General features: G+C 37.9%; 1 protein-coding gene across 1 annotated transcript in view; it reads right to left on the bottom strand.

Annotated features, from left to right (window-relative positions):
• pcdh15b (protocadherin-related 15b) overlaps positions 1 to 26,805 on the bottom strand; it is a gene marked incomplete at its 3' end in the record, with an annotated part of 357,459 nt that overhangs the window by 20,657 nt on the left and 309,997 nt on the right. Inside the window, exons 27-31 of the mRNA XM_079845636.1 lie at positions 23,084 to 23,211; positions 15,073 to 15,288; positions 10,128 to 10,216; positions 5,881 to 6,057; positions 2,390 to 2,608 (exon numbers count right to left, since the gene is read on the bottom strand). Coding sequence (XP_079701762.1) covers positions 2,390 to 2,608; positions 5,881 to 6,057; positions 10,128 to 10,216; positions 15,073 to 15,288; positions 23,084 to 23,211 — 829 coding nt within the window. The remainder of the gene's footprint in view (positions 1 to 2,389; positions 2,609 to 5,880; positions 6,058 to 10,127; positions 10,217 to 15,072; positions 15,289 to 23,083; positions 23,212 to 26,805) is intronic.

Here is a 26,805-nt window from a genome sequence, read left to right as displayed (position 1 = left end):
TACATTTAAATGTGTGTTGTAATGAGAATAGATATAATTTGTGCCAACATTGTGCTTTGTGACGTGAATTATGGACTGTCGGGAGCATAAACATTTTAAAAATTCAAGAGACTTTTAGAAACCAAACACTCAAACTATATTTTTATGTTAATACATTTCACTGTTGTTTTTCGTTGTCACATCATTGACTTTTGTACGACAAGCTATTTAAGTAGTGTTGGGTTGCTGTTTGGTTTTTGCTATTCATTCATTGTAAAATCTGGGTCTTGAATACCATTTGAGAACCACTGAATTAAATAATGCTTAAGAGAGGGAAATGGTTATATATAACCAATATATCATTACACATGCATGTCTCTGTACAATACTTACTCTTTGAATCTGAAGATGGTGCATTGTGAAAAGAACAAAAAAAATGTGATATATTAGACGATGACACATTGCACAGAAGTATCAGCATCAGTAACATCACTGCAAAATATACTGTGGATTTCATCCACAAAATGTATACATCTGCTCTCTGTTTCCCACAAGTACGAATTATTTTCATCCCAAACAAAAACCTCAATGATTCCAGAATGATCCTTATATCTCTAGCTCGGATCCTGTCATTTCATCCCTGAATTCTCATCGTCAGGTCTGCCATATGGCACTGGCTCAGCTGGCACCACATGTAAAGCTCAGCCCTTAACCACAGATGGTTTCTCATATTTACCTCTCATGGCCTTAATTAATCTTCTTTTGCACAGAATAAACACAAGACCAGGCGTAATGTACGTAATGTTCCACTGAAATCCCAGTGGATGGAGGCTGCCTGCTTAACACAGAATGTTTCTACCTTAATGAACTTTACATTATTATTAGTATTTAATTTTTTTTAGGTTGCTAAGTGGGGAAATCTTCAGTCTAGGCAGTCTTTCCACTGATTTACCCTCATTCCCCCATATTTTTAAAGGGATAGTTCACCCTGAAATGAAAATAAAGTCATATTTTACTCACCCTGCTGTTGTTCCAATGCCCAGTGTCCTTCTATCTTTTTCAGACCTCAAAAGCAGAAATGTAAAAAAACGTCCTGTATATATGGACGCATATAACGGCAGTGAATGGTGACCAGGCTAAAACTTTACAAAAAGGATACAAAAGTATCACGCAATTATACAGGGAGACGCGCACCATATATGGAAAGTGTTCAGGAGGCATACTATAAGGTTTTGCGAGAAAGAACCTGTATTATTCAGTCGAAATACTGAGCTCGGCCGTTACTCGGTGCGCGTTCCTGTGAGTGCGTATGAGCCGTCAGCAGCCGCACACTCAATGTTGTCATGACAACTGGTACACAACATTCACTTCAGGAGGTTACTATTATTAGTATTATAGTATTATTTCTTATCATATACCTTATAGAGAAGACAAGAGTTGCGTTTGTTTCTCAAAATAGTGCATGTGTGCGCTTATCCTGGGTACCATGACAACAGTGCGAGTTATAGTAAGCATGAGGGGCTGCTGACGGGTCGCACGCACTCACAGGAACGCGCACAGAGTAACGGCCGAGCTCAGTATTTTGACTGAATAATAAGGTTTCTTTCTTGCAAAATCTTATAGTATGCCTCCTGAACACTTTCCATAAATGTACGCATCTCCATATATATATACCTGACGTCTAGTCAGAATATGAGTCTGATACTGCTCCATTGGGCTGTGATTATGGGGCGTGTTTCAACCGAACCAGAAAAGACCTCAATTGGATAGACCTACAACCAATCAGAGCAACGGAGCGACGCATAGTTGTCAACAGAACTCAACTGCACGCACGCTGAAAGAAGTAGAAGATGAGTGTAAACGATCTTTGCCGGTGTTGTAAAAAAAAAAGTATGGATACACGGAATACTTACCAACACAATCATCATTTTTGAGAGAAATAGTAAAGGTGAATGCATATACGAACAAGTTCTCCGTTTAGGATTAGAACAAATTCAACCCAAGCGCTCTTTGGTGACGTGGATGATTACATCTGTCCATCATCGTATAAAGCCCGCCCTGACAATTTCATTGGTCCGAAAACAGCTTCTGTTCGGGCATAGTTGCTCCACAACGGATCAAGTCCAGACCGAATTTCCAGATCTCAAATGTTGTGGGCGGGGCTAAATTCCACTGGCATCGTCATTCATTGCAATTATATGCATTATATGGAGGATCGCATGCAGGACGTTTTTTAAAATTTCTGCTTTTGAGGTCCGAAAAAGATAGAAGGACATAGGGCATTAGAACAACAGCAGGGTGAGTAAAAGATTACTTTATTTTCATTTCAGGGTGAACTATCCCTTTAAAGGCCATTTTTTGATTCGGATTTGAGCTTTAAGGTGTACTGGACTATAGTATTGACACTCACTGTCGGTAGGTGATGATGACGATGAGAATGGCTGGGATACAGCACATGATGATGATGACGGCCAGGGCCAGCAGGGCTCCTTCCGTGTATCCAACAGACTGAACCGCCTTCTTCACGCTCTCCACCACATCCGGTGTGCGGATCTCCAGGATGCGTCCTCCACGACCTAGGTAGGGCTGGAACTCCTTATTGATGTCCAATAACTTCCCATCTAAAAACCTGTAGAAAACCACATGAACAGTCACATATGTGACCTTGCATATGCAATTCGATTAGTTCTGCAGTGCAGGCACCATCAATCTGACACTTGCTTATCAGTGGATGACAAAACAATGTAATTAAAATTCACAAGTCAAACTTTTATAATAAGTTGTTTTTTTTACTGTAAATACAATGTAATATGCTGACTTTATACGTATTGTATACATTGTGATATCACAATTTCTAAATAGCATTCACATTGCAGACAGCTAAACAAAACATTAACAAAAGGAATGTGGCCTTTATTAGAACTGAAGGGTTTTAAAGCACATTCGACAGCCTACAATTCACGATTTGCCCATACAAGCGTTAGAAACAGTGCTGTCTGAGCAGGCTAATTACTGTGACAAGACAGACAATCTTGCTAAGGATTTAACCACAAGTCTCATTTTTATGAAAAATGAGAAAATGTCTAAACAAACATAAACACACACTCCATCTGCTTTATCGTGCTGTTTGGATAAAAAATGGGCAAACATAAATGCACGCAGTAAGACTAACTAATGGCTAGGGGTGGGTGGTCTCTTAAATCATGCTATGAGTAATTTTATATCACATTTATTGTGGAACCTGATGGATGCAAAACAAAATAAACGATTATTCATAACAAATGAATATGTTAGATATCAGTGCAGACTGCTCCAAAATGAGCCAAGAGAGCCACAAACAGTCAACATGCTTCATCTTGTAGTTGGTAAAAATGAACTCATATTTCCACCTCCAGTAACACAACCAGGGGAGTATTTTTATACCTAGTGTTACATTTTTCAAATCCAAAACATGTCCACTTGACCAACAAAGTTGTCTGCATTTTCACATTACTCCATGTAAATAATAACGCAGTCCTGTCCATTATTTTTGTTAGCCACACAGGCACGTCAATCTCAGTATCACCATTAAAAAAAAAGGTTCCAAAACGTTTTTTTTGTGTGTTTTTTCACATTATACCATAGCCAAACCATTTTTGGTTGCCCAACGAACCTTTCAGGTTTTCTTTTTATTTGTATGCAGAACATTTACAATATCTAAGGAACCCTTTTCCACTATTAAGAACCTTTTGTACAATGGAATGATTCAATGGATGTTAAAGGTTCTTTATGGAACCATTTGTTGGCAATAAAGAACCTTTATTTTCAAGAGTGAATAAAAGATAGATAAATCTCAAACGTTAGGTGCACAGGTTTGAGGGAAAAGCCAGGAGATTAAGGGGCCGTTTACACAACACAGTTTTCAACTAAAAAACGGAAAACTGACAACATTGTTGTGGCGTTTTTGAGATGGTAGCACTCTGCATTTTCACATTACTCCATGTAAAAAAAAAAGCAGACCTGTCCAATAATTTTATAGCCACACAGACACCTCTATCTCAGTATCACTCTTAAAAAAAGGTTCCAAAGGGTGTTTTTTTCTGCAGTGATGCCATTGAACAGGGGTGTCCAATCCTGCTCCTGGAGAGCCACTGTCCTGCAGAGTTTAGCTCCGACCCCAATGAAACACAGCTGAACCAGCTAATCGAGGTAGGCATAATAGAAACTTCCAGCAGGTGTGTTGAGGCAAGCTGGAGCTAAACTCTGCAGGACAGCGTCCCTCCAGGACCGAGTTTGGACACCCCTGCCATAGACAAACCATTTTTGGTGCCCAAAGAATCTTTCAGCTTAAAATTTGTTAAAGAATGATGTTAAAGGTTCTTCATGGAACCATCGATTGGCAATAAAGAACCTTTATTTTTAAAAGTGTATAAAGGATAGATACATCTCAAACGGTTAGGTGCAGAGGTTTGAGGGGAAAAAACAGGTGTTTAAGGGGCCGTTTACACAACAACAGCATTTTGGGGGCTGAGTGCAAGTTTTTGAAAACAATACCATTATTGTCTCTATGCAAACTGCAAAAAAATGTGAATCTGTGAAAACGGTGATGGCATGCACATGTGTATTACGTGTCCAGTGAGTGCTCTGTAAAATAATGTGTATGTGCGCAGGCACGTAGTCTTTCTTTACTATTATAACCTTTATTTTATCAGGAAAAGAAGCACATTGAGATTAAGAATCTCTTTTACAAGAGCGTCCTGGCCAAGAGTGACAGCAACACATCTCACGAGGGTTTAACAGATAACATCCAGCCATCTATACATACATATTTACACACAAACAAGTTAAATAAAAAGAAAAAAAAATATATCAATATGTAACTAGTCAAAACATCTACAAACTGATGTTTCTGTATCCAAATCATTTAACATCACTTTAAAAATGTCCAGTGAAACCAGCTCCCTAAGTTTCAATGTCAATTGCAAGTTATACCAAGCAGAGGGAGCAGCAAATTGATATGCCTTTTTCCCTAATTCAGTATGTTCCACTGGAACAGACAGTAGGAAAAAGTGCCTTGTTGCATTTACAAAGTGACAATGTCAACTACTGACCTGGCATGAATAAAGGCTTGTTCACACCGGGACGATTATCACGCGTGTTTATCGCCAACATTTAACGCCTCGTGACTACACAAAGGGCGCCAATGTGAGTGTGCACACAGGCGCGCAAAATGGCAGGCGTAAAAGCGTCATAAAAAAGAAAAAAAACGCCTTGGGTTAATTTTTTGGGTTTGACACGGCGTGTTAAAAACTGGCCAACCAATGAGATTGCCATTTTTGTTCACGTGCCTGGAGCAGCTGAAATTACAGTAAAACACTTTTATTTGGTGGCTCTCAAGCACAAAACGGTCTTGCCGAGCACACATTGACACCTAAGAAGAAGAGGACGAAGAGGAAGTAAGTAGACGAAGAAGATGATGCAACGAGGCAAGATGAATGTACAGCTGCTGGTCTCTTTGGTCTTGATAAGAGGGAGTTATTATGGAGAGGGATTGCAGATCAAATAGGATTCAATGGTGAGTTTCCATCGAATCCTATTTGATCTGCAATTAAATAAAAAGCGCCATCTACTGTCAAGGAGTGAATTTGCACGTTCACTCCACGCATCGCCAGTGAAAGTCGCTTGGTTATGGACACAAATACGTGCCGAAAAACGTCTCGAAAAGCGTTGGCGATAAGCACGTGCAATAATCGCCCCGGTGTGCACGAGGCCTAACAGCGTTTTTAGTTTTTGTGAATCCGTGTGAACCGGGATTGTTTTGACAACGTTATCATCTGTACAACGTTTTTTGAGTACGTCATTTTTTTTGTAAAAAGAGCACAGCAGAAAAGGAGTTTGGGAGGATAAGTTGGATGCACTTACTTGAAGAGCTCCTGTCTTGAGAGAGCTCTGTTGGTCAGAGGGTCGATTGCGTAAACCATCAGGTCAGATTTGGAGTAGTCCTCCTGTTCATAACCCTCGCCAAAACGTCGGGGCCCGATTGACTCCACGACTACTTTAGCTCCTGGGATCTGGTCCTGGACATAGCGCTCTAAAATCCTGAATTAAGAGACAGAGAAAATAAGAGATCTACAACAGAACTTCCTGACATTCCGAAGACATTCTATTTACTATTTTTTGAAAGTCTATTAAATTCTTGAACGCTTTACACAAACAGCCCTCTAAAGAATGCCCCTTTTCACACAGGGCGTGTTCAAAACAAAACAGGTGTATATACACCAACAATTAAAAAATACTGCATATGGACTTCAAAGACATGAACATCTGGGAATGAGAAAAAAATAGTTCTTACACACCAAAATGAACACAAAAAAACGTAGAGGTTATTTCAGTGCTAATTTGAGAGCCCCTAAGCCATTAATTGGTGGGCATACATCAGAGAAAATAAACTGACAATCAACTTCCACACGATTGCAAACATGCACACTAATTGCAGTAATCACCGTAACTGGAGAAATAAAACAGGAAAAATTACACAAGAGCAACAATTACACTGCCTAAATATAACACAAGTACTGCAAACCCCTATATTATCCATGTTTGTCAGACTACACTGAACGGGAGCTGTTTGGAACACAGAAGTGCATGGAGGACAAATACAAAGAAAGGGCTAAAATGAGCTGTGTAAGACAGCGTTGCTTCAAAGCTGGTGTCCTTGTCTCCCAGTAGGTTCCTTTATTACCCCTCAGCTCACATCTCAGAGCAGCCAGCCCTCCTCAGCCAATTACCTGCAGTGCCTCAGATATCCCCCCTTCACAGCTGCTGAGGTGAAATAAGAACATGGGACAAAAAGAACAGAGGCTAGAATGATAACTCTACTTGGGAAAAAAGGAACAAGGAGCAGGTTTGCTGGGGAAACAGCCTGACAAGAGATGAGGAGGTGGTTTGGGAAAACTCGGCTGTGAGTTCTATCACCTGAGGCAGAAAATGTGTGCTCGTGTCTGTGTATATACCAGGAATATAAAGATGTGCTTACGTCTCCATGTTAGCACTGTAATATATCAGCAATTTTCTGTCTTTTTGTCATCCCAAAACCCAAAGATTTCCAACATCAAAATTATGAAGAAAACCTCTCCTTGTGTTCAATTAAAAAAGGAAGTAATTTAGGTTTGTAACAACATTTTAGGTGAACTATTTCTTTAAAGCTGCAGTCCGCAAGTTTTGCGACTTTGTCACCATCTCTGTGTGAAACCTGCAATTGCAGTTATTTGCGGAATTATCATTTTACGTGTGCATCGGCGCGGATTAGGGATGAAAATCGACGATTCAAGTCGGTTGAGATGTTTAACGAAATGCGATACACATTTATAACAGCCTCACTTTACAGGCACGACAGCAACGAGCAAGTTGTAGCTAGCGTGACTGTGCGTGCACTGGCGTGAAGAAGAGTGAAATAAGCAAATATTATATCGTTTACGTCGACTCATTCAAATCAGAGGTGTGGCAGCATTTTGACTTTCCGAAGGCTTTTTCCACAGACTGACGGAGAAATCTGTGCTGTTGCAGAACCAGGTGTTGTATGTGTTTTACTATCTCTTTCTCTAAATGTGTACATGGATTTTTTTTCAATAATTTGTTGATTATTATGCCATATTTATCTAAATGTGTTCTGTTTTTCTAACTCTTGCAAGTGTAATGATACAAATAATAATTAAAATCTTTTCTTTATAACAATGTGAAACCCCTGTCACGGTTTTAATTTGACCTAGTCTTTTTATTTCTGCTCTTCCTCAGTGCAGGATGAGGGATAAGAAGCTGAAACAACCTCCTCCCAAGAAAACATAATTGGAAGATCTCCTTGAAGGGACTTTTTGAGGATTTGTTTTCAAATTTCAATTGGTTTATTTATTTGACATAAAATATATATTTATTTTTACAAATAAATATGCAGAATTTTGTCTGAGAAATAAAAGGACTCTTTTATTTTATAATTTGTCTTAAATCTCATTTTGTTAAAAAAAATTGTGAGAAAATCGTATCGTGAAATTAGTCTTGTGAATTGTATCGCATCGTGAGTTGAGTGAATCGTTACATCCCTAGCGCGGATTAATCTAATGTTTTGAGGAGTTTGTGTGGCTGTCAATCACCACACCGGTGTGGAATGGATACTGTACTTCGGAATCACAGATTCTACGTCTTGGAAGTATAAATAAAAATGTTCACCGTAAAATTTAATCTGAACAAGTAAGTAACATGTCTGCCACTTTTGTTCTGACCATAGGCCGTACAAAAATATGGACGACGCGACTTCATTCTCTACCGCTGAAGGAAAAGTAAAGCCTCTTGAGGTCCGAATATGGCGCTGACATCTCGTGGGACAGGGTCTGCGCAGTAGAGAGCAGGAAGTAGAGGTGCGATATCAAAAGGCCGCCCACACTCTCGCAGATGCAGAACAATTCATTATGTTGGTGGTTATGGAAATTTAGAAATTAAAGCTAAAGCTCAAATCTCCTCCCGAAAATCCCCCAAAAAGTCTGACGGTGCCTCTGTGACAACTTCACTCAGAGAAGCCATCAATCTCAGCTGTCAATCATGACGTTTTTATAGGATCAAATAATGAACTAAAAACAAACTTATTTCAAAAACAAACACTTGGAAGAAAAATCAGCGTGATAAAAACTGCATAAAATGACAAAAACCAACTTTGGGAAAAAATTATATGAAGTGTAATTTGATTGTTTAGTTTGTCTCGCGTCCATTAGAATACACGGAGGGTCGGGGGTTATGAGCTATACTGAGACCAACCACTTGGGGGTGATCGAGGCGTGCAGACTTCAGTTTTTAACAGGAGTGCTGCAGGCTTGGTTCTGACCAACTGAGAAAAAAAGGTATTACAATAAATCGCGCTACCAATGGTGATTAAATCTAACAACTGCTTAGCTCATATCACATCAAATCGTGCAAATTATTGTTATTGTTATACTTTGTTCTCAAATTTTTAATGTTAACAACATCACCATTGCGTGAATATGTGTATTTAGTGTGTATTTGTGTTAGCGTTACCAGTAGAAGTGTATTTCCATTTCTGTACAGTCTAATCTTTTGCTTTTGACTACGGGTGAATCTCCAGTTGTCCCTGATGATTGTCGTTTGGACCTTTCTGGATTACAATCCGCCATCAAAATGATACATTTAATTTACATTTAAGAGTTAACCACATGTGTGAATTTTTACACTTTTTCACATCGGGTCAAAAAATGGCTTCTTTCACAACAAATATGTTCACATAATGTTTAGTAGTTGATGTGTAGGTGAGAGTGTATTTGTAAATGTATGTTGTAGAATGAATGTAGGGTTTGATTATTTTAATGTTGTTCTGGGATAAATGTTTTATTAACTTGATTTGTTTAAATCAGCCTGTCCAGGGACTGCAGGTGTAAATTAGCACAAGTGCTACAACCTGGTAAAATGCATCTCTCCTTTTTAAGGTTTAATGTATATTTTACACTGTCCCTGTTTAAATAAATAAATAAATAAATTAAATGAAATTATTCCAGCTGCTGTGAGAAAAAGCTATAAATTATCCGCCACCTGCATCATCCTCACATGCGATAGCCTACTACCGGGACTCCTTCATAAAGAATATACAGTATATACAGAATATATATAAAGTATACAGACGTTACGTAATGACGCAAAGACGAACAGCGACGTGCTCCTATTTCCAGTGGAAAGCTCCAAGGATCACTCAAATTACAACACATTATCACAAGCTTACCGTTGTGATTCGGGCTATGGTAAGGAGATTGTTTTGAACACTGGCTGGTTATGTACTTGCTCAAATTTATTTTGGATAATTTTTAACCAAAAAATTTACGGACTGCATTTTAATCAATATTAAGTGCTATCCCATATGGCTGACAAGGGAAGGTGGGGTTGTTGATTATTCTGCTCTTGACGCAGATGTTAAACAGTGTGGGTCCTGCTTTTATCTGAGAGGGGTTGACAGAATCAAGCAGCCCACTGATTTATCCCCAACATAAACATCTGCACCCGCAGGAGTCAAGTACTCATGCATACATTACAGCTTCAAGCACTCTCTGGCTGCTCGGAATGTTATGTTGGGGAGTATGTCTGGGTGAAGAGTGTGTTTGTATAGAACGAGTTACCCAATCAGCTGATCCTTGTTCTGTTCAACTACAGTGGGCGACACATTGGATACGACCACCTGCATGTCCAGCTGGTTAACCACTGACACCTGGGAGAAAGGACACAATTAATCTCTAGTTATAAAAGGGAAAATGATGGTGTAGCATGAAGGTTCTGAGCTGTGTTACATTTCAAATACATGTCGTTCCCGTGGTTGATAAAACTGGGAGACAGAAATCGGTCAAATTAAACTAGGAACTTTATTAAGTAGTCAAAGGACATTCTTTTTGCTCAGGCTGTCATACAAAGAAATTATGAACACTTGCAAAAGCAAGAGTGAACCAATGGGATATTAATAACGTATTATGTTGTAGTCAATGTATATAACCGGTAGCTGTACTTTGCCTTTTTTGCCAAATTATTTTGTCAGATAACTACATTTCAAGTTCAATGAAATTATCAAAGGAAAAACAAAACACTAAACTTGGTTAGAGTCATAAGAACAAACATTTCCACTGGACATTGAATTGATTATTATACTTGAAGTTTATTTTTATTTACAGTATTCATTGGTGGCAAACATCCCCACTGGTATATTGATTAAAGTATGTTAGATCTGAGAAAAGCTCTAGCATGATTTGTTTCCGGATGCCAGTTGGTTTGATATTTTGAATGCAATGAAATTCAGACATTAAAAGAAACTTAACGTAAGTGTCACCAAAAATAGTACTGCCGAATGCATACGAGTTTGTCTGGCTATCACCAGACCAAGCTCAATTTAAGATTGAACATTGGTCTGGGGTGTCTGCTATGGATTTTCTCATGCACAAGAGGTGTGATAAACAAGCATAAATTAAATGACTCTGTACGCAATTGGATAATCCTTCCACCAATCAGACCACAAGAGGCGTAATAAACGAGCATAATTCAAATGACTCTGTATGCAATAGTCCTTCAACCAATCAGACCACAAGAGGCGTGATAAACGAGCATAATTCAAATGACTCTGTATGCAATTGACCTATTGGTAAGCCCCGGCCCCCCTTAGTTACTGTTGCTAACTCGGACAAACAAACGGAGTTGCTATATCTTACAATGACAGCTGTCATTGTGAAAACCTTATCCCAAGATGTTTTTGGACCCAGAATGTAGCGTATACCCCGTCCGAATGATGGCCAAACTTTACTGATGGTTTATCAAGTTTATTATGTCCTTTTTCACTCCAAAAAATCATCGTAAGAGCTGAACAAACAAAGCATAAGAAGTGCGCATTAACTTCTCATTCACAAACTATCTCTCTCCGTTGCATTACCAATAACATACACAGCAAATTACACAAAAACACTCATATAACTAACAGTAAACAAACATAGACACAGAGCTTATGACTTTTCGGGGGTGCAGTTAATAACTGGTAACATTAAACTTTGTATCTGAAAAATAACTCAGATAAACTGCGTGCAAGCTCTCCCTTTCACTACCCATAGACTATAATACCCATCAAAATAGGAGTCCTTCTTAGTTGGACAGATAATGTAGACCTTAAACATATCTAAAATTAAATTAATTTACATATAACCAGTTTAATATGGAGAGGTACTGAAATGTAGACCTTCGTGTTTTTGACCTACAGTGTTACATAAAGTAAGAACAGTTAGTTATTTCGGTTTGTATGTTAGCAGGGACTTTAATCGTAACTTAACGAGAGTATGACAAACAGAAAATCCTGGAATCAGTGTTACAGTACCTCAGGCACGACATTTTAACATTTTTGTAGCATAAACACCATCAAACCAATGAGAGCTTCTGATTTTCCAATGTTTCTCTATGGCGCTGACACCTGATGTCCGAGTTCTGGTCCCAGCGCAACTGATACTCAACTGCTATTGGCTCATCTGCGTTCAAGGGGAGGGGCTTACCGATAGGTCAACTGGATAGTCCTTCAACCAATCAGACCACAAGAGGCGTGATCAAGGGGCAACGACCCATCGCTTCTCTATCCGCCATCGTGTTAAACCTGCCAATAGCGCGCCAGGTGGATAAGCCAGTCTGTGATTGGTTCCCGCAAAAGTGTAACAGAAGCAGTAGAAATTAATGTACAGGCTTCCAGACTGAGTTGCAGGGCGAAATCAAATCGCCGGCAGATCAGGCTGGGTTCACCCAGTCTACATACGAGTAATAATGGTGAAGAATCTTCCTCAAAAGTACTACAATAATGAATGGAATCGTTAAGGACTCACAACCTATAAACCTGTTAAATATTTAAATCAAGCTCTGCATGGAGCGGTCTAGCTGGCATAATCAAAATACCCTTATGTCCGCATATTTGTTTAAATCACAGACCAAGTGCAGGTTCAAGATATTGAGCGCTATTGAGAGATTGATTTACGGGTTTAAATACTGCTGGAGCCCCTCAGCCCACAAAAAAAAAAATCGATGCCTCTTCGCCATCAACTTTGGACGTTCTTCAAGCAAGCTTACAGGGACTATATTTTTCTAATCAAAATCAGCTAACGGAGTTGCCACTGCTGTAAAATCAGATGATGGATTGCATCTCAGGACAGATTACTGCTTTAAACTTTAATCAATCTGTTCAAACTGCCTCGGATTGTGTATTTAAAGGCGATGTGTATCTTTTCTAGCCTTCTTGCAACAGCAGAATTGCACAATTGCAAATGCCCTGATTCTTAATAAAAATTATTTAACTCTTTCCCTGCCATTGATGAGATTTGTCTTCATTTATGAGACAATGATTCCCAGCTTTTTCCATGTTTTCACTCTTATACGGTAGGCTGGCTATCACGCATCTTCTGAAAGAGTACAGTATCTCCGGATCCAAAAACAAGCAAAGATAATCTGCATAAATCAGAAGGAGCGGATAGAAGATTGTTTATGCACAATTAAGCTTTGGGGGTGTTTATGGACTCAACCTACTCAACAGTCTGATGCGATCAAAGTGTTTGACAAAAACTTCTCAGCTTTTTGTTCGAAATGTTGCTTTTTAATGAAACGTACCCACATTCAAGTAAGCAATAAGGTACGAGAGGCTGTGCTTTCCGCGTCGTGCCTAACGACACCCTTCAGGCCTGTACACACCGGGACGAATATCGCGCGCGCTTATCGGCAGCGTTTTTCGTGACGTTTTTCGGCGCATCTTGGAGTGTTCACACCCAAGCGATTTTCACTGGCGATGCGCTGAGTGAACGTGCACATTCAGTAGATGTACACAAGGTGGTGCTGCGGCACTTTACGCCTCTGACACTCGCTTGTCACACAGAAGAAGAGGAGAGACAGTATTTACACGCTTACCAAAACCATAGACATATTATGACCATTCTCACACTTTTTAATAACTGGCAAGCAGCATTCTTCTTCTTTGTCTACTTACTACTACTTCTTCTTTGTATCAATGTGTGCTCGGCAAGAGCGTTTTGTGCTTGAGCACCACCAAGTCATGTTTTAATGTCACTTTAGCATCTCCGGGCACGTGAACAAAAGTGGCAATCTCATTGGTCGGCCAGTTTTTAACGCGCTGCGTCAAAATAAAAATGACGCTTTTACGCCTGCTGTTTTGCGCGTCGGTGTGCACACTCACATTGGCGCCCTTTGTTTAGTCACGAAGCGTTAAACGTGTGAACAGGCCTTTCAGCCGCGACTTATTCACGATACAGCACTAGCCTCAAGTACCTTATTGCTTTTATAAAACGCTTTCCACACAATACAAATATTAAAGACAAAACATATGTATCAATGCAACTTTCATGAAGTAAAATCACTAAAAGCCTTTTATGTTGAAAGGACTGAAACTGGTAAACATGGAACAATTGCAACTGACAAACATAGTTGCCAAGTCGTGTTAAACAATCACAGCTGTTCACAGCTGATCGGAGGATATTGCATGCCCTTTATTGCAATTTGATGATTTTTGTAAAATCACATCTATTTTTGCTTTTCAAACTCCGAGAGGTTTCAGTTTAATATGTTGCAGGCTCATTTATTAATAAAGAATAATTGATCATAAATATTGATGATAATATAATAATATTGGGCTTGTTTTTGAAGCTGCAGTTGCTTATTTGCCTCATGAGAGTTGGCAACACTGCTGAAAAAAAAATGCTTTGACTAGCACTGTCAGTGTCAGGGTATGGGAAAACCCCTGAGCTGTTAAAAGGACTAGATATCGGTGTGGAGATTTAAACTGATTTTTATGAACACAAGACATACCAGAAGGAAAAAATGCTAAATCTGAATGCGGGTAATACACTCGGGCACTCGATATCTTTCACAGTACTTTTCTACACAATACAGTAAGCTTCAATGAACAATATCAATGAGAACAAACATACATTTATGTTGCTAATAGTGGTTGCTAAGGCTGTTGAACCGTTGGGTGAAGTGGCAATAGCTGTGTTTTATCGTGAATAAAACACAGCTATTGGCCAATCAGAATTAAGGACTGGAACTAACCGTTTTATAAGTTTTGATAAAACATGAATGAATTAATCTAGAATAATTCTTTGTTTATTTGACTAAAAGCAGAGGCTCTGTTCTTTCTTTTGATATATTGAAAGTTTACAAATTCATACAACAATATATTCTGGGGGCCATGAAAGTTTTGTGAATATCTTCCAAAATGCTGCCGTTGGCTGGCAACTTTTTTTTAGAAAACGCTGGCGGTGAAAGAGTTATATGCTATACAGTTTTGACAACATATTTTTCTTTTTTCTTAATCCAAGTACCATTTCTTAAAAGAAAATGCTTCTCTGGATGTGTACATGTCTTGAAAGTTCCACTCACTGATTCAGATGTTACATTTAAAACTGATTCAGCGAATAACGGACTTGTAAACAAATCATCTTTTTCAGTGATTTATTTAAAATAACTGGTTTGTTCATTCTCAAATCTGACTTTTGAATGGAAAATGACAGAAACACTCAACTTTATGCTTCCCGAACACATACGTACCACCACTTGAGCGCTGCTGCTGAGTCCCTCCCCGTAGTTGTCTGTAGCAACCACGTCAAATTTGAAGTAGGAGCGTCGCATGTTCCTGTACATGATGGCCGTCTTAATTACGCCTGTGAGGGGCTCAATAACAAAGCCGTCTTTACCATCAGTAGTTGGGGGGATAATCAGCCTGTACAGCATGGCACTGAAATTCCCTGTGTCCTTATCCAGAGCCTGTCAGAAACAATAGAGCAGACATGTCAAAGAGGGGAATAGCCACAAGCTACTTTTCACCTACAACACAGAGCAGCTCAACCTCTGCCGTCACCCTCAGTTCCACCTTCGGCCCTTTGGAGGAGCTCTAAGCTCTGATTTACCAGCACTAACGTCACTTTGGCTCGTCTCAGATGAACATTACAGCACTCCACTGCGGTGACAATGATTTATAATGGCTTTTTACAAGAGAGGGAAACAGGCGGCTCCACAGGCAGCAGGATGCCCCGGACCAGGCAGAGTCATTAACGCAAATGAGACTTTTTCCAATATGCCTGGGAGACCCGTTTCAATAAATACAGCAAGTGTGTATTAAAGTCCCTTGCAAACAAAAGGTCTGTCTTTTAATTGCTCATTTAGTGTGGCTAAGTGTGGACATGCAACTCGGCTGCGGAAACCTTCGATCGTCGCTGCGGCGTAGATCTTGAGCCGAAACTGTTTAAAATTGAATTTGTAGTTCCGCGCAGTTCTTTTTCTTTCTTCGCGTTTCAACCTCAGATTAAACTCGAGGAACATCAGTAAGTAAGGCAATGTTTTCTCAGAGGGCCGATAGATTGCTTAAACTAATTATCAGATCAGGAGGGAACAATGAATGCAGGATCGGAAATCTCTGTGTCAATCAATCACCGTGTCATTAGGGTTGGCAGAGCAAAGAACAGTTTCAATTTTCTCACCTTTTTCTCCTCAAAACGATTTAAAGAGGGATTTCAAAGTAGATTTAAGTAGTCTAATCTACAAGCCCCTGAGCTGTTTGGACGGAAATCCGTAGTAAGCAATTCCCGTAAAACCTGAGAAACAGACAAAAAGCATGACCGCACATGTCAAAGCAGCATATTTGGCTTTTTGCCCGCTGAACTTAACATCTCAGATGTTTCTACAAGTAAACAGAAGACCTTGACGATGGTAATCTGTATTCGCGGTGAATGTGACCCTACAAAACCCTGGACTTCTGCTGCGTGGCTTAACACAGTCTGGGGTCTTGGCTAATAAGGTCTCCTTGAACGAATGCAGGACACCGGCCATCTGATAGCATCACTGCCACTGTTCTTATAGTCGGCACATGAACTTAAGGCGGGGTGAAGCTATATGACGTGAAACCCAGTGGCAGCATGTGGCCTGCATGTCTGATTAGAGTAACACGGATGTAATTAAACGGGCAACTTTTACAGGTTGTAGTTCTGAGGCCAGAAATGTAAATGCTTGTTGAATACATTGTAATTTTGATACCACCGTAAAAACAAATATGCTATTAGAACTAATGGAATAAACAGTGCTTGTTTTCTGGGCATTAAACATAACTATCAAGTAAACAGTCAGAAATTGGAAAAAGTAATCAAATGTCAAATCAAATTATACTTAAATACTTACAATGAATTGGTATTAAAGTTAAAATTCAACTTTTTGTTTCCTTTCATCCTATAGCTTTGTGGAGAACTTAATTAAAAAAGTTCCAGCAAAGAGCAGTGAGTGCTTTTCTATTTTACTTGGCAATACTGTTGTTTGATTAATATTAACAACATTATTATTTTAGTATTTCATTTTAGAATCAACTGGCATTTTTGACATCCTTAGCACTTCAGTAGTCAAGGCGGCGATAGAGTTACCTTTAAATCTGTGCTATTAAATCAGACGTTACATGATGTATTTTCAAAAGCCAACCTTGAATTTATAATCACCTTCCTTCGACAATATGATTTTTCCATTGGCTTTTGGTTTGTTGCAAAAAAAAAAATCTCTGTGACCAACAAAAGTTTACGAATCTTACACGTTCATCATAATATGGAAGCATGTTTACATCTCGCAATTCTGAGAATGTTTTTTTTATAAAGTCAGAATTGCGTGATATAAAGTCAGAATTGTGAGATATAAAGTCAGAATTGCGTGATATAAAGTCAGAATTGAGATATAAAATCAGAATTGCGTGATATAAAGTCAGAATTGCGTAATATGAAGTCATAATTGTGAGATATAAAGTCAGAATTGCGTGATATAAAGTCAGAATTGTGAGATATAAAGTCAGAATTGCGAGATATAAAGTCAGTTATATAAAGTCAGAATTGCGAGATATAAAGTCAGAATTGCGAGATATAAAGTCAGTGATATAAAGTCAGAATTGCGAGATATAAAGTCAGAATTGCGAGATATAAAGTCAGAATTGCATGTTATAAAGTCAGAATTGTGAGATATTAAGTCAGAATTGCATGATATAAAGTCAGAATTGTGAGATATAAAGTCAGAATTGCATGATATAATGTCAGAATTGCGAGATATAAAGTCAGAATTGTGAGATATAAAGTCAGAATTGCATGATATAATGTCAGAATTGCGAGATATAAAGTCAGAATTGTGAGATATAAAGTCAGAATTGCATGATATAAAGTCAGAATTGTGAGATATAAAGTCAGAATTGCGAGATATAAAGTCAGAATTGCATGTTATAAAGTCAGAATTGTGAGATATAAAGTCAGAATTGTGAGATATAAAGTCAGAATTGCATGTTATAAAGTCAGAATTGTGAGATATTAAGTCAGAATTGCATGATATAAAGTCAGAATTGTGAGATATTAAGTCAGAATTGTGAGATATAAAGTTTTTTTTTCTCGCAACTTCAAGTTTATATCACACAATTCTGACTTCTCTTCTCAGAATTGTGAGTTATAAAGTCCAATCCTGAGGGGGGGAAATACTGACTTCTCTTCTTAGAATTGCGAGTATATATATCTCACAATTCTGACTTTATATCTAGCAATTGCGAATTATAAAGTCAGATTTGCGAAATATAAACTCTATATAAAATAAAAACTGAGAAAAAAAATCAGAATTGTGAGATAAATAGTCGCAATTACCTTTTGTTATTCTGTGGCGGAAACAAGCTTCCATATCATGATAATCGTCACAAATTGAATACAACTTTGATGAATTTTGAAGCCTAAACAAATCAGCAGAAGTAAAAAGGCTAAACACACTACACAGCCGTATGACTTCAATGTCACCACCATTAGGCTTCCGATAACTCTTTCAGTCTTTATTTAACAATTTCCCTGAAAGTTAGAAAGAGTTAGAATAGTTTGTGAGAGCATGATTATAAACACATCAAGGCTGTGAAAGCGGACTGGTGATTAGATGAGTTTACCTGATGTCCATGACAGCATCTGTAGTCCCATTTAGTCACCTTTTTAGCAACAGCCTTTTTCAAGTCAAGGCTTTAAAAAAATCAACAGGGGTATTGATGTATTTTATGTGGTAGAATAAAGCATGCTTGTGTTAACCACAGACATTATTTCAGGCATTTAACCAAAAACCCATTAATCAAAAGATCCATTGACTTTAGGACGATGGAACCAGAAGTGCTAAAATACTTCCTAATTTCCAGGTTTTGGCCTACAAAAATACACCATCCCTGCAGCACTTTTATTGTGGTAGCTAGCCATAAACATGCCAACAGTTTAACTCACTTTAACAGAGAAACTTTTACTCTGCCATGAAAGGATTTGACCTGATGAAGATATTTTTTGCAAACAGTGATAATGTGTATTATAAACCACATTTGCAAAAATGAAGTGTCTGTTATTGTACTTTTATAGGGTACATTTCAGGCTAATGGTTGACTTGTAGAATAAAGGATTGAAAAACAGAAATGAGTGAGAAATGCTAAGTCTGTAAGAAAAAAGAACTTGCAGAGAGACAAAACAACAGAATATTACAGAGAGAGAGAAAGAGGCTGGGAAAGGACCGTTTCTCTCTGCTCTAAGAGAAAGCCTGGCTGATTTATGAGGATCTTTGATTCATTTTCTTTTTCCAGAGAATGCGGCGCCCTTGTCCTCGCTATTGACAGCTGTGTTGAGATCTGTATCAGCGAGCCTCCGCAGCCATGGCATTTTATAAGCGGTCTCAAGATGATCCAATCTTTCAGACCCCAGCTGGTCAGACTTAAGCTCTTCAGCCGAGACCAGCAATCTGACCAACCAGAGAACAACACCTCACACAGACAAAGAGCCACTGGCACAGAGGAAAACTAGCTTTTTTGACAATGAATTCTCATGGCTTTCCCGTTCCTTCATTAAAACTTGACCACACCAGACGCAACACGAGTACAAGATGCGACAAAAAGGAGCCAATCAGAAGACCGTGTGGGCGGAGCTATGTCTGCTGTTTTAGCACCTTAGAACCCCTTGTCGCTCGTTGCGTATCACCATTGTGGCTGGTTAGGACAAAAACGAGTTGCTCAATTATGGCAAAAATCATAATCACGATTATTTTGGTCAATACTGAAATCATGTTTATTAAACATGATTATTGGTGGGTGATATGTTTAAAGTCTTATTTCGTGATATGAGTAATTTGAAATGTCAGTGAAATTTCACAATTATCAATACTTCAGCAAAAACGAATACAAGGTTAATTCATGTAATTAAAAAGTCATCAAAATAGCTAGAGAAGATACAAATTAAATAGTGCTTCACTGCAAAAATGCTCTTCTTATTTAGTATTTTTTTTTCTTGTTTCAAGTCCAAATATCTAAAAATTCAATTCAATTAAATTCGATTAAATCAAGATGCATTTACTAGATAAGTAAAATGACATAAGATATTTTTTTCTTGTTTTCTTAAATCAAAATTAAGTGAGTTTTTGCTTAAAACAAGCTAAATTATCTGCCAATGGGGTAAGAAAAATAATCTTGTTTCTGATTGAAATCTTGTTTCTGTCCCAAACAGAAATAAGATTCTTTTTCTTACCCCATTGGCAGATAATTTAGCTTGTTTTAAGCAAAAACTCAAGAAAACAAGAAAAAAATATCCTATGCCATTTGACTTTTCTAGTAAATGCATCTTGATTTAAGAATTTTTTGATATTTCGACTTGAAACAAGACAAAAATACTAAGTAAGAAGAGCATTTTTTGCAGTGTTTAGGTTTTTCAGGAAGATATATTCAGATAAGTAATAGCATACAATAGAAATTGAATAAAGTAATCTAATATAAAATAAAATAGCATTGCTGTATACATTAAATATAGGCTAATCCTTATTAAAACTACAGTTTAGAAGTGAGTGATTATATCTTTGTCTTTTGCTGTTTGATTAACAATAATGACTGCAGTAATTTATTAGGCTGCTGTCTCTTTAAGAGCTAGTGCACGGACTCAGTAGCCTATACTGTAACACACACACTCTTTCTCAGTGTTTACATTCACTTAAGACATAACCGACTGTGTTTAAGAGGATACTTACCAAAACGCTATTTCGACATATTTGTGTGTAGGCTATTTGACCATTTTAGTGTTCATTTTGTCACCTATTTTTAATTTAGTCTTAGTCTTAGTCTTGTGCCAAATGTCCTTGTTAGTTTTAGTCATATTTAGTCATTCACATATCTTTTTAGTTTTAGTCGACTAGTCTCATCATTTTAGTCTAATTTTAGTCAAAAGACAACTCAAGGTATCTTAGTCAAGTTTTTAGTCGACTAAAAGTCTCCTAATTTTAGTCTAGTTTTAGTTAAAAAAAACCTCAATATATTGTGTAGAAAAATAAGTTACATAAAATATATATAATCTGCATAATTTATGTGCCACAACACCATAGCTAACTGGTTGATTTACAGCGTAGATGCCTAAAATCAGCATTAGCTTATGAGACAATGGGCACAAATATCGATTTCGATTTTGATTCAGTATGAATTCATATGTATATAGCCTACTGTACATAAGGACAAATAAGTTTGCCTTTGAGTACTATTTTAAACTTTTTTGGGGTTAAATTTGATTTGCTTGCATTCTTTACTATTCACACTATAATTAACATTTTAAAATTTCACAAATAAGTAAGCAGTTATGATCTGCAATACTTTTTTTGAGCAACTAAAGAGCCATACAGGCACCTAGTGGGTAATGGCATTACAAATGAAAAATTTTATTTTTCCAGCCACAAAATAACTCTCTGATAGAGAATTCTCTATTTTAACCTTGATTACTACACTTTATTTGTAAAATAAATAATACAAATATTAGAAGAAAAATGTTTTAAGTGGTTATTAATGGACCATAATTATTGCACAAATAGTATTTAGTATAAAAAAAAACCTCCTCAAAATATTCAATAAATATTATTGAACTAAAATATAGGCTATTTATTTTAAAAATAGTTAAGGTGTATGGTCACATTTGACCATCAATGAGTATAAGTGTAACTAATTAGTAAGGAATACCTGAGGGCTAAATACAAGAAAAACATGAACATAATGTTGCATCTCTACCACTCTCCATAATACAATGATACTGTAAATGTGGCTGACGTAATAATCAATGCACACTATATGCTGTACTGTTTACCAAAAATTGCTGCAAACACCTGTATAGTGAAGCTGTTATGTAACTTACACGGCTTAAGCCACTCAAATGTATTGACACAGTGCTAGAAGTATTGAGCTCTCCGGGAACCGCGAGATGACAGGCTCGCAGCAACTGTACTTGAGTAACAGCGCAAACTCTTTCGGAATATTTTGAACAGCTGAATATTCTATCTCATGATGAAAAAGTAAAGACGATTGTAGAAGATATATTTTTTCTTACATTTATTTTCTCGTCCTTTTTCGTCAACAATAATGCATGTTCATTTATTCTTAGTCAGCGTTTTTGGACATGGGTGCAGTCTCGTCATCGCCTCGTCTTCGTCATGAAAAAAAAAGTAGTTGACGAACATATTTAGTCTCGTCTCGCCTGACGAAATTAACACTAGACCGTTTAGGCGGTCTGAAGCCCACAGTATACTTTGCTATGCGCATTTCACCCCATCTCGGAGCACGCACACAGAAAGCTGCCAGGGAACAGGGTCTCTTTCATGGCTTAATGCACTTTTAATAACACTGTTTCATATCAATCACGTCTCGCAGTTTAGCAACAGTAAACCGCATTTTACAACACTCACTTATTCGGGAGATTTGGATGTCAAGTTTGGGCTTTTATGGAGGAATGAAATCGACACTGATATAAAGGAAAGGAATGGAATGCGCCAGTGGCACAGTAATCGTTTCACGTTGATTGTCTTGAATTCATAATCATTGGAAGCCAAAATAGAAAATATCAATTACGATTGATCGCACATCCCTAACCAAAACTCTGATTAACATAGAAATTTATGTTTTTATCGCTTGTTGCGGCACATCTGTTTAGGACACTGTGTTAAAGTAATTTAAGAATCATTCCAATTTACTAACGAATCATTCAAGTGATTTTGAGAACTGGTTCGACTGATTCATTGAAAATAACTGACTCAAAAGTATGATTTGCTCACAAATCAAACATCATTACGGCTTGTGCGAGCAACAAGGTTTTTCTCCACACAAGAGCAAAATCAAACCACTAAAACTTTTAAAAAAATGTATATTCACCACAGACATGTCCATGACTTTTAAGATTTGATTAATCCATGACTTTTCCAGGCCAGAAAAACACACTTTTAAAACTCCCTGATATTTCCAGGTCTTCCATGACCATGAAAATGGGTGATTTCCTTCTGTTGAAGAACTGAATTATTATTCATTGCTGTGCAGCTTTGTTCTCTGAAATGCTTCCATTGGTGATTGGGCATCTTATTATGCATGCATAGCAGCCAGCCAATCAGATTACAGTTGGAGCCAGCTTTTGTTATTCTGATGAAATGTGCATCAGTTAGTGAGCGACTGTTGGCTTATCCGTGGGAGTGTTCCCTGCATGAGGCCACATGGATATGGTTACAACCCTGCAGGGGAGAGACACTTTACCTGGACCTGTAAAACAGAGGTGAAGGTCTTGGCATCCTCTGCAACCCCACCGAGGTAAAATGGCTTGGTGAACTCCGGAGGATGGTCGTTCTCATCTTGCACATCGATGAAGACCTTTGCTGTGTTGCCTGAAAGAGAAAAAAAAAATAATTCACAAAAAATACAAGTAATTATTAAAATAATATGAGGAAGAATAAGGCCTACAGAACATCCGAGCAAGGCGCTTTCAACGAATAGTACAAACCAGGGCCTGGAACTCTTTGGTTTTACATTTAATAAACATTAAGATAATTATTTTCATTTTCTAATGGTCGTATTAGGGCTGCAATGTAGCCAAAATTGAGCTGTCAGTATGAGCCAACTAATTTTGGACCAAATTTTAGATTATACGTAGCTGGTAGGGTTATTTCACATATATATTTTTTTGACAATTTTATTTCTTCTGACAACAACTTGGGTAACCGTGTTGAATGGGTAACGTCATAATGTACTTGAAGTAGCAGAAGATCTTTTCTTTCATGTTATGACATACATCCAAGTGTCTGGCATACGTCACCACAGGGAAGTCTGTAGTCTGATGTTTCACCGGAAGGTTCAAGTAATGACATTTTGAGTAAAAATAATGATCTCTCTCTCTCTCTCTCTCTCTCTCTCTCTCTCTCTCTCTCTCTCTCTCTCTCTCTCTCTCTCTCTCTCTCTTTCTTTTTTTTTTTAAATGACACGCTTGCATGAATGAAATGTTCACAATAAGATCAATAAGACGCATTTAGAAAATAAATGTGATAGTGAATTTCCATTTCATAGCAACTTTAAGCTTGAGAAATTCAGTCAACCCAACAATAATTAAAGGATTAGTTCACTTTAAAATGAAAATTAGCCCATGATTTACTCACCCTCAAGTCATCCTAGGTGTATATGACATTCTTCTTTCTGACAAACACAATCAGAGTTATATTAATAAATATCCTGACGCTTCCAAGCTTTATAATGGCAGTGATGGGGTTTGAGTTTGAAGCTCAAAAAAGTGCATCCATCAATAATAAACTTTATCCACATGGGGTTAATAAAGGCCTTCTGAAGCGACTCGATGGGGTTTTGTAAGAAAAATATCCATATTTAAAACTTTATAAAGTAAAATATCTAGCTTAGATACAGTGGGGAGAACAAGTATTTGAGACACTGCCGATTTCGCAGGTTTGCCCACTTACAAAGCATGTAGAAGTCTGTAATTTTTATCATAGGGACTCTTCAACTGTGAGTGACGGAATCTAAAACAAAAATCCAGAAAATCACATTGTATGATTTTTAAGTAATTAATTTGCATTTTATTGCATGACACACTGTAAGTATTTGATGCATCAGAAAAGTAGAACTTAATATTTGGTACAGAAACCTTTGTTTGTAACTACAGAGATCATACGTTTCCTGTAGTTCTTGACCAGGTTTGCACACACTGCAGCAGGGATTTTGGCCCACTCCTCCATACAGACCTTCTCCAGATCCTTCAGGTTTCGGGGCTGTCGCTAGGCAATACGGACTTTCAGCTCCTTCCAAAGATTTTCTATTGGGTTCAGGTCTGGAGACTGGCTAGGTCACTCCAGGATCTTGAAATGCTTCTTACGGAGCCACTCCTTAGTTGCCCTGGCTGTGTGTTTCGGGTCGTTGTCATGCTGGAAGACCCAGCAATGACCCATCTTCAATGCTCTTACTGAGGGAAGGAGGTTGTTGGCCAAGATCTTGCGATACATGGCCCATCTATCCTCCCCTCAATACGGTGCAATCGTCATGTCCCCTTTGCAGAAAAGCATCCCCAAAGAATGATGTTTCCACCTCCATGCTTCACGGTTGGGATGGTGTTCTTGGGGTTATACTCATCCTAATAACTGCGCCAACAGTTGTTGCCTTCCAAACCAAGCTGCTTGCCTAATTGTCCTGTAGCCCATCCCAGCCTTGTGCAGGTCTACAATTTTATCCCTGATGTCCTTACACAGCTCTCTGGTCTTGGCCATTGTGGAGAGGTTGGAGTCTGTTTGATTGAGTGTTTGGACAGGTGTCTTTTATACAGGTAACGAGTTCAAACAGGTGCAGTTAATACAGGTAATGAGTGGAGAACAGAGCCTCTTTTAGAAAAACTAACAGGTCTGTGAGAGCTGGAATTCTTACTGGTTGGTAGGCGATCAAATACTTCTGTCATGCAATAAAATGCTAATTAATTATTTAAAAATCATACAATGTGATTTTCTGGATTTTTGTTTCTGGATTCTGTCTCTCACAGTTGAAGTGTACCTATGATAAAAATTACAGACTTCTACATGCTTTGTAAGTAGGAAAACATACAAAATCGGCAGTGTATCAAATATTTGTTCTCCCCCCTGTATCTAGCGTATTCAACTTACGGAAAAAGTGGAACTGGCGCAACATATCACTAGAACTTGGCGTAAGCGTTTTGACCTGTGAGAAGCGTTATACTTTCTGCGTGAGTTGAATACGGAAGGCGGTCTACCGGAAGTTAGATATTTTAGTTTTAAATATGTATATTTTTCTTACAAATACCCATCGATTCGCTCCAGAAGGCCTTTATTAACCCCCGGAGCCATGTTGACTATGTTTATTATGAATGGATATTTATTAATATAACTCTGGACGCAGATTTTGAGGTTTTGGGCTGGACATTTTTGGACATTCAATCACAGTTGACAGCTACAGGGCCTTAAAATACATTTTTGATTTGATTTATTCTCTGTTTCATATCTTATTTGCATGATTTTATCTATACTTGTTTATATATAGCATGGATATATTTAATTATTTAATCTGTATTTCATACCTCTTAAGTTATTTAATACTTTTAATTATTTTTTACTCTGTATTTTCAGCATTTGTATGCTAAATTGTTTAAAATGTGAGCTATAAATATCAATAACCCTCACAATGTTAAATGATGACATAGCCACCTGTAAAATGGTATAGCAGTTTTTGCCTTAAAACATATATAGTGCTTTCACTTTTCTAACTTATTTTTATATTATATTTTTTCCTGCAGCCGCAGTACATTATAAAAGTAGCCCAAAAAAACACAAGCCATGGCTCTGCCATTTTTCCCACGACCGCATTTTCATTCATGGAAATTGCCTCAAAGCAATTACAATCATATTCAGTAAATCATCAAAACCCAGCTCACCACCCTCAGTTCTGCACATCTAGGCTTCTAAAATATCTCTATACACAGCATTTCTTCATCGAGTCCTTCAAGACCATCATCTGTCTCTTCTCAAAGTAAAAGGCAGAGTCATATTTTGTGGGGGTATGAGAGCAACAACACGATTTATCATCTGACAGACTTCAGCGCTCATGCCAAGGGGTTTCCAGAGCCTTCTGCTCATTTCTGCACAGTCACTCTGAGTGGAGCACTGAAGCATCGCTGCACAGAGCGGAGTTACACGGCACAAGAGTATCGCTGACCACTGAAAAGCAACGAAAGCCAGCGGCAATGAATAAAATGAGCAAATGGCCCACCTGAAAACACAAAGCAAGTGTTTTAAATGAACACGTATGATAAAACAAACTATATATTGAGATCTGAAGGCACATTTCGCAAGGCTTTCGTTTGCCACAATCATGTAATTCTCAGCAGACATTGGTCTATGCAATAATATGCATATTTACTCCATCTAGACATTCATGAGACCCATGAGGTCTTATTTAAAGCAAGGACCTGGCAG

The sequence above is a fragment of the Gobio gobio genome (assembly GCF_949357685.1).
Source record: "Gobio gobio genome assembly, chromosome: 20".
NCBI classification, from domain to species: Eukaryota; Metazoa; Chordata; class Actinopteri; order Cypriniformes; family Gobionidae; genus Gobio; species Gobio gobio.
Note: the sequence above shows the minus strand (reverse complement) of the source record. Positions and strands in the feature narration are given on the sequence as shown.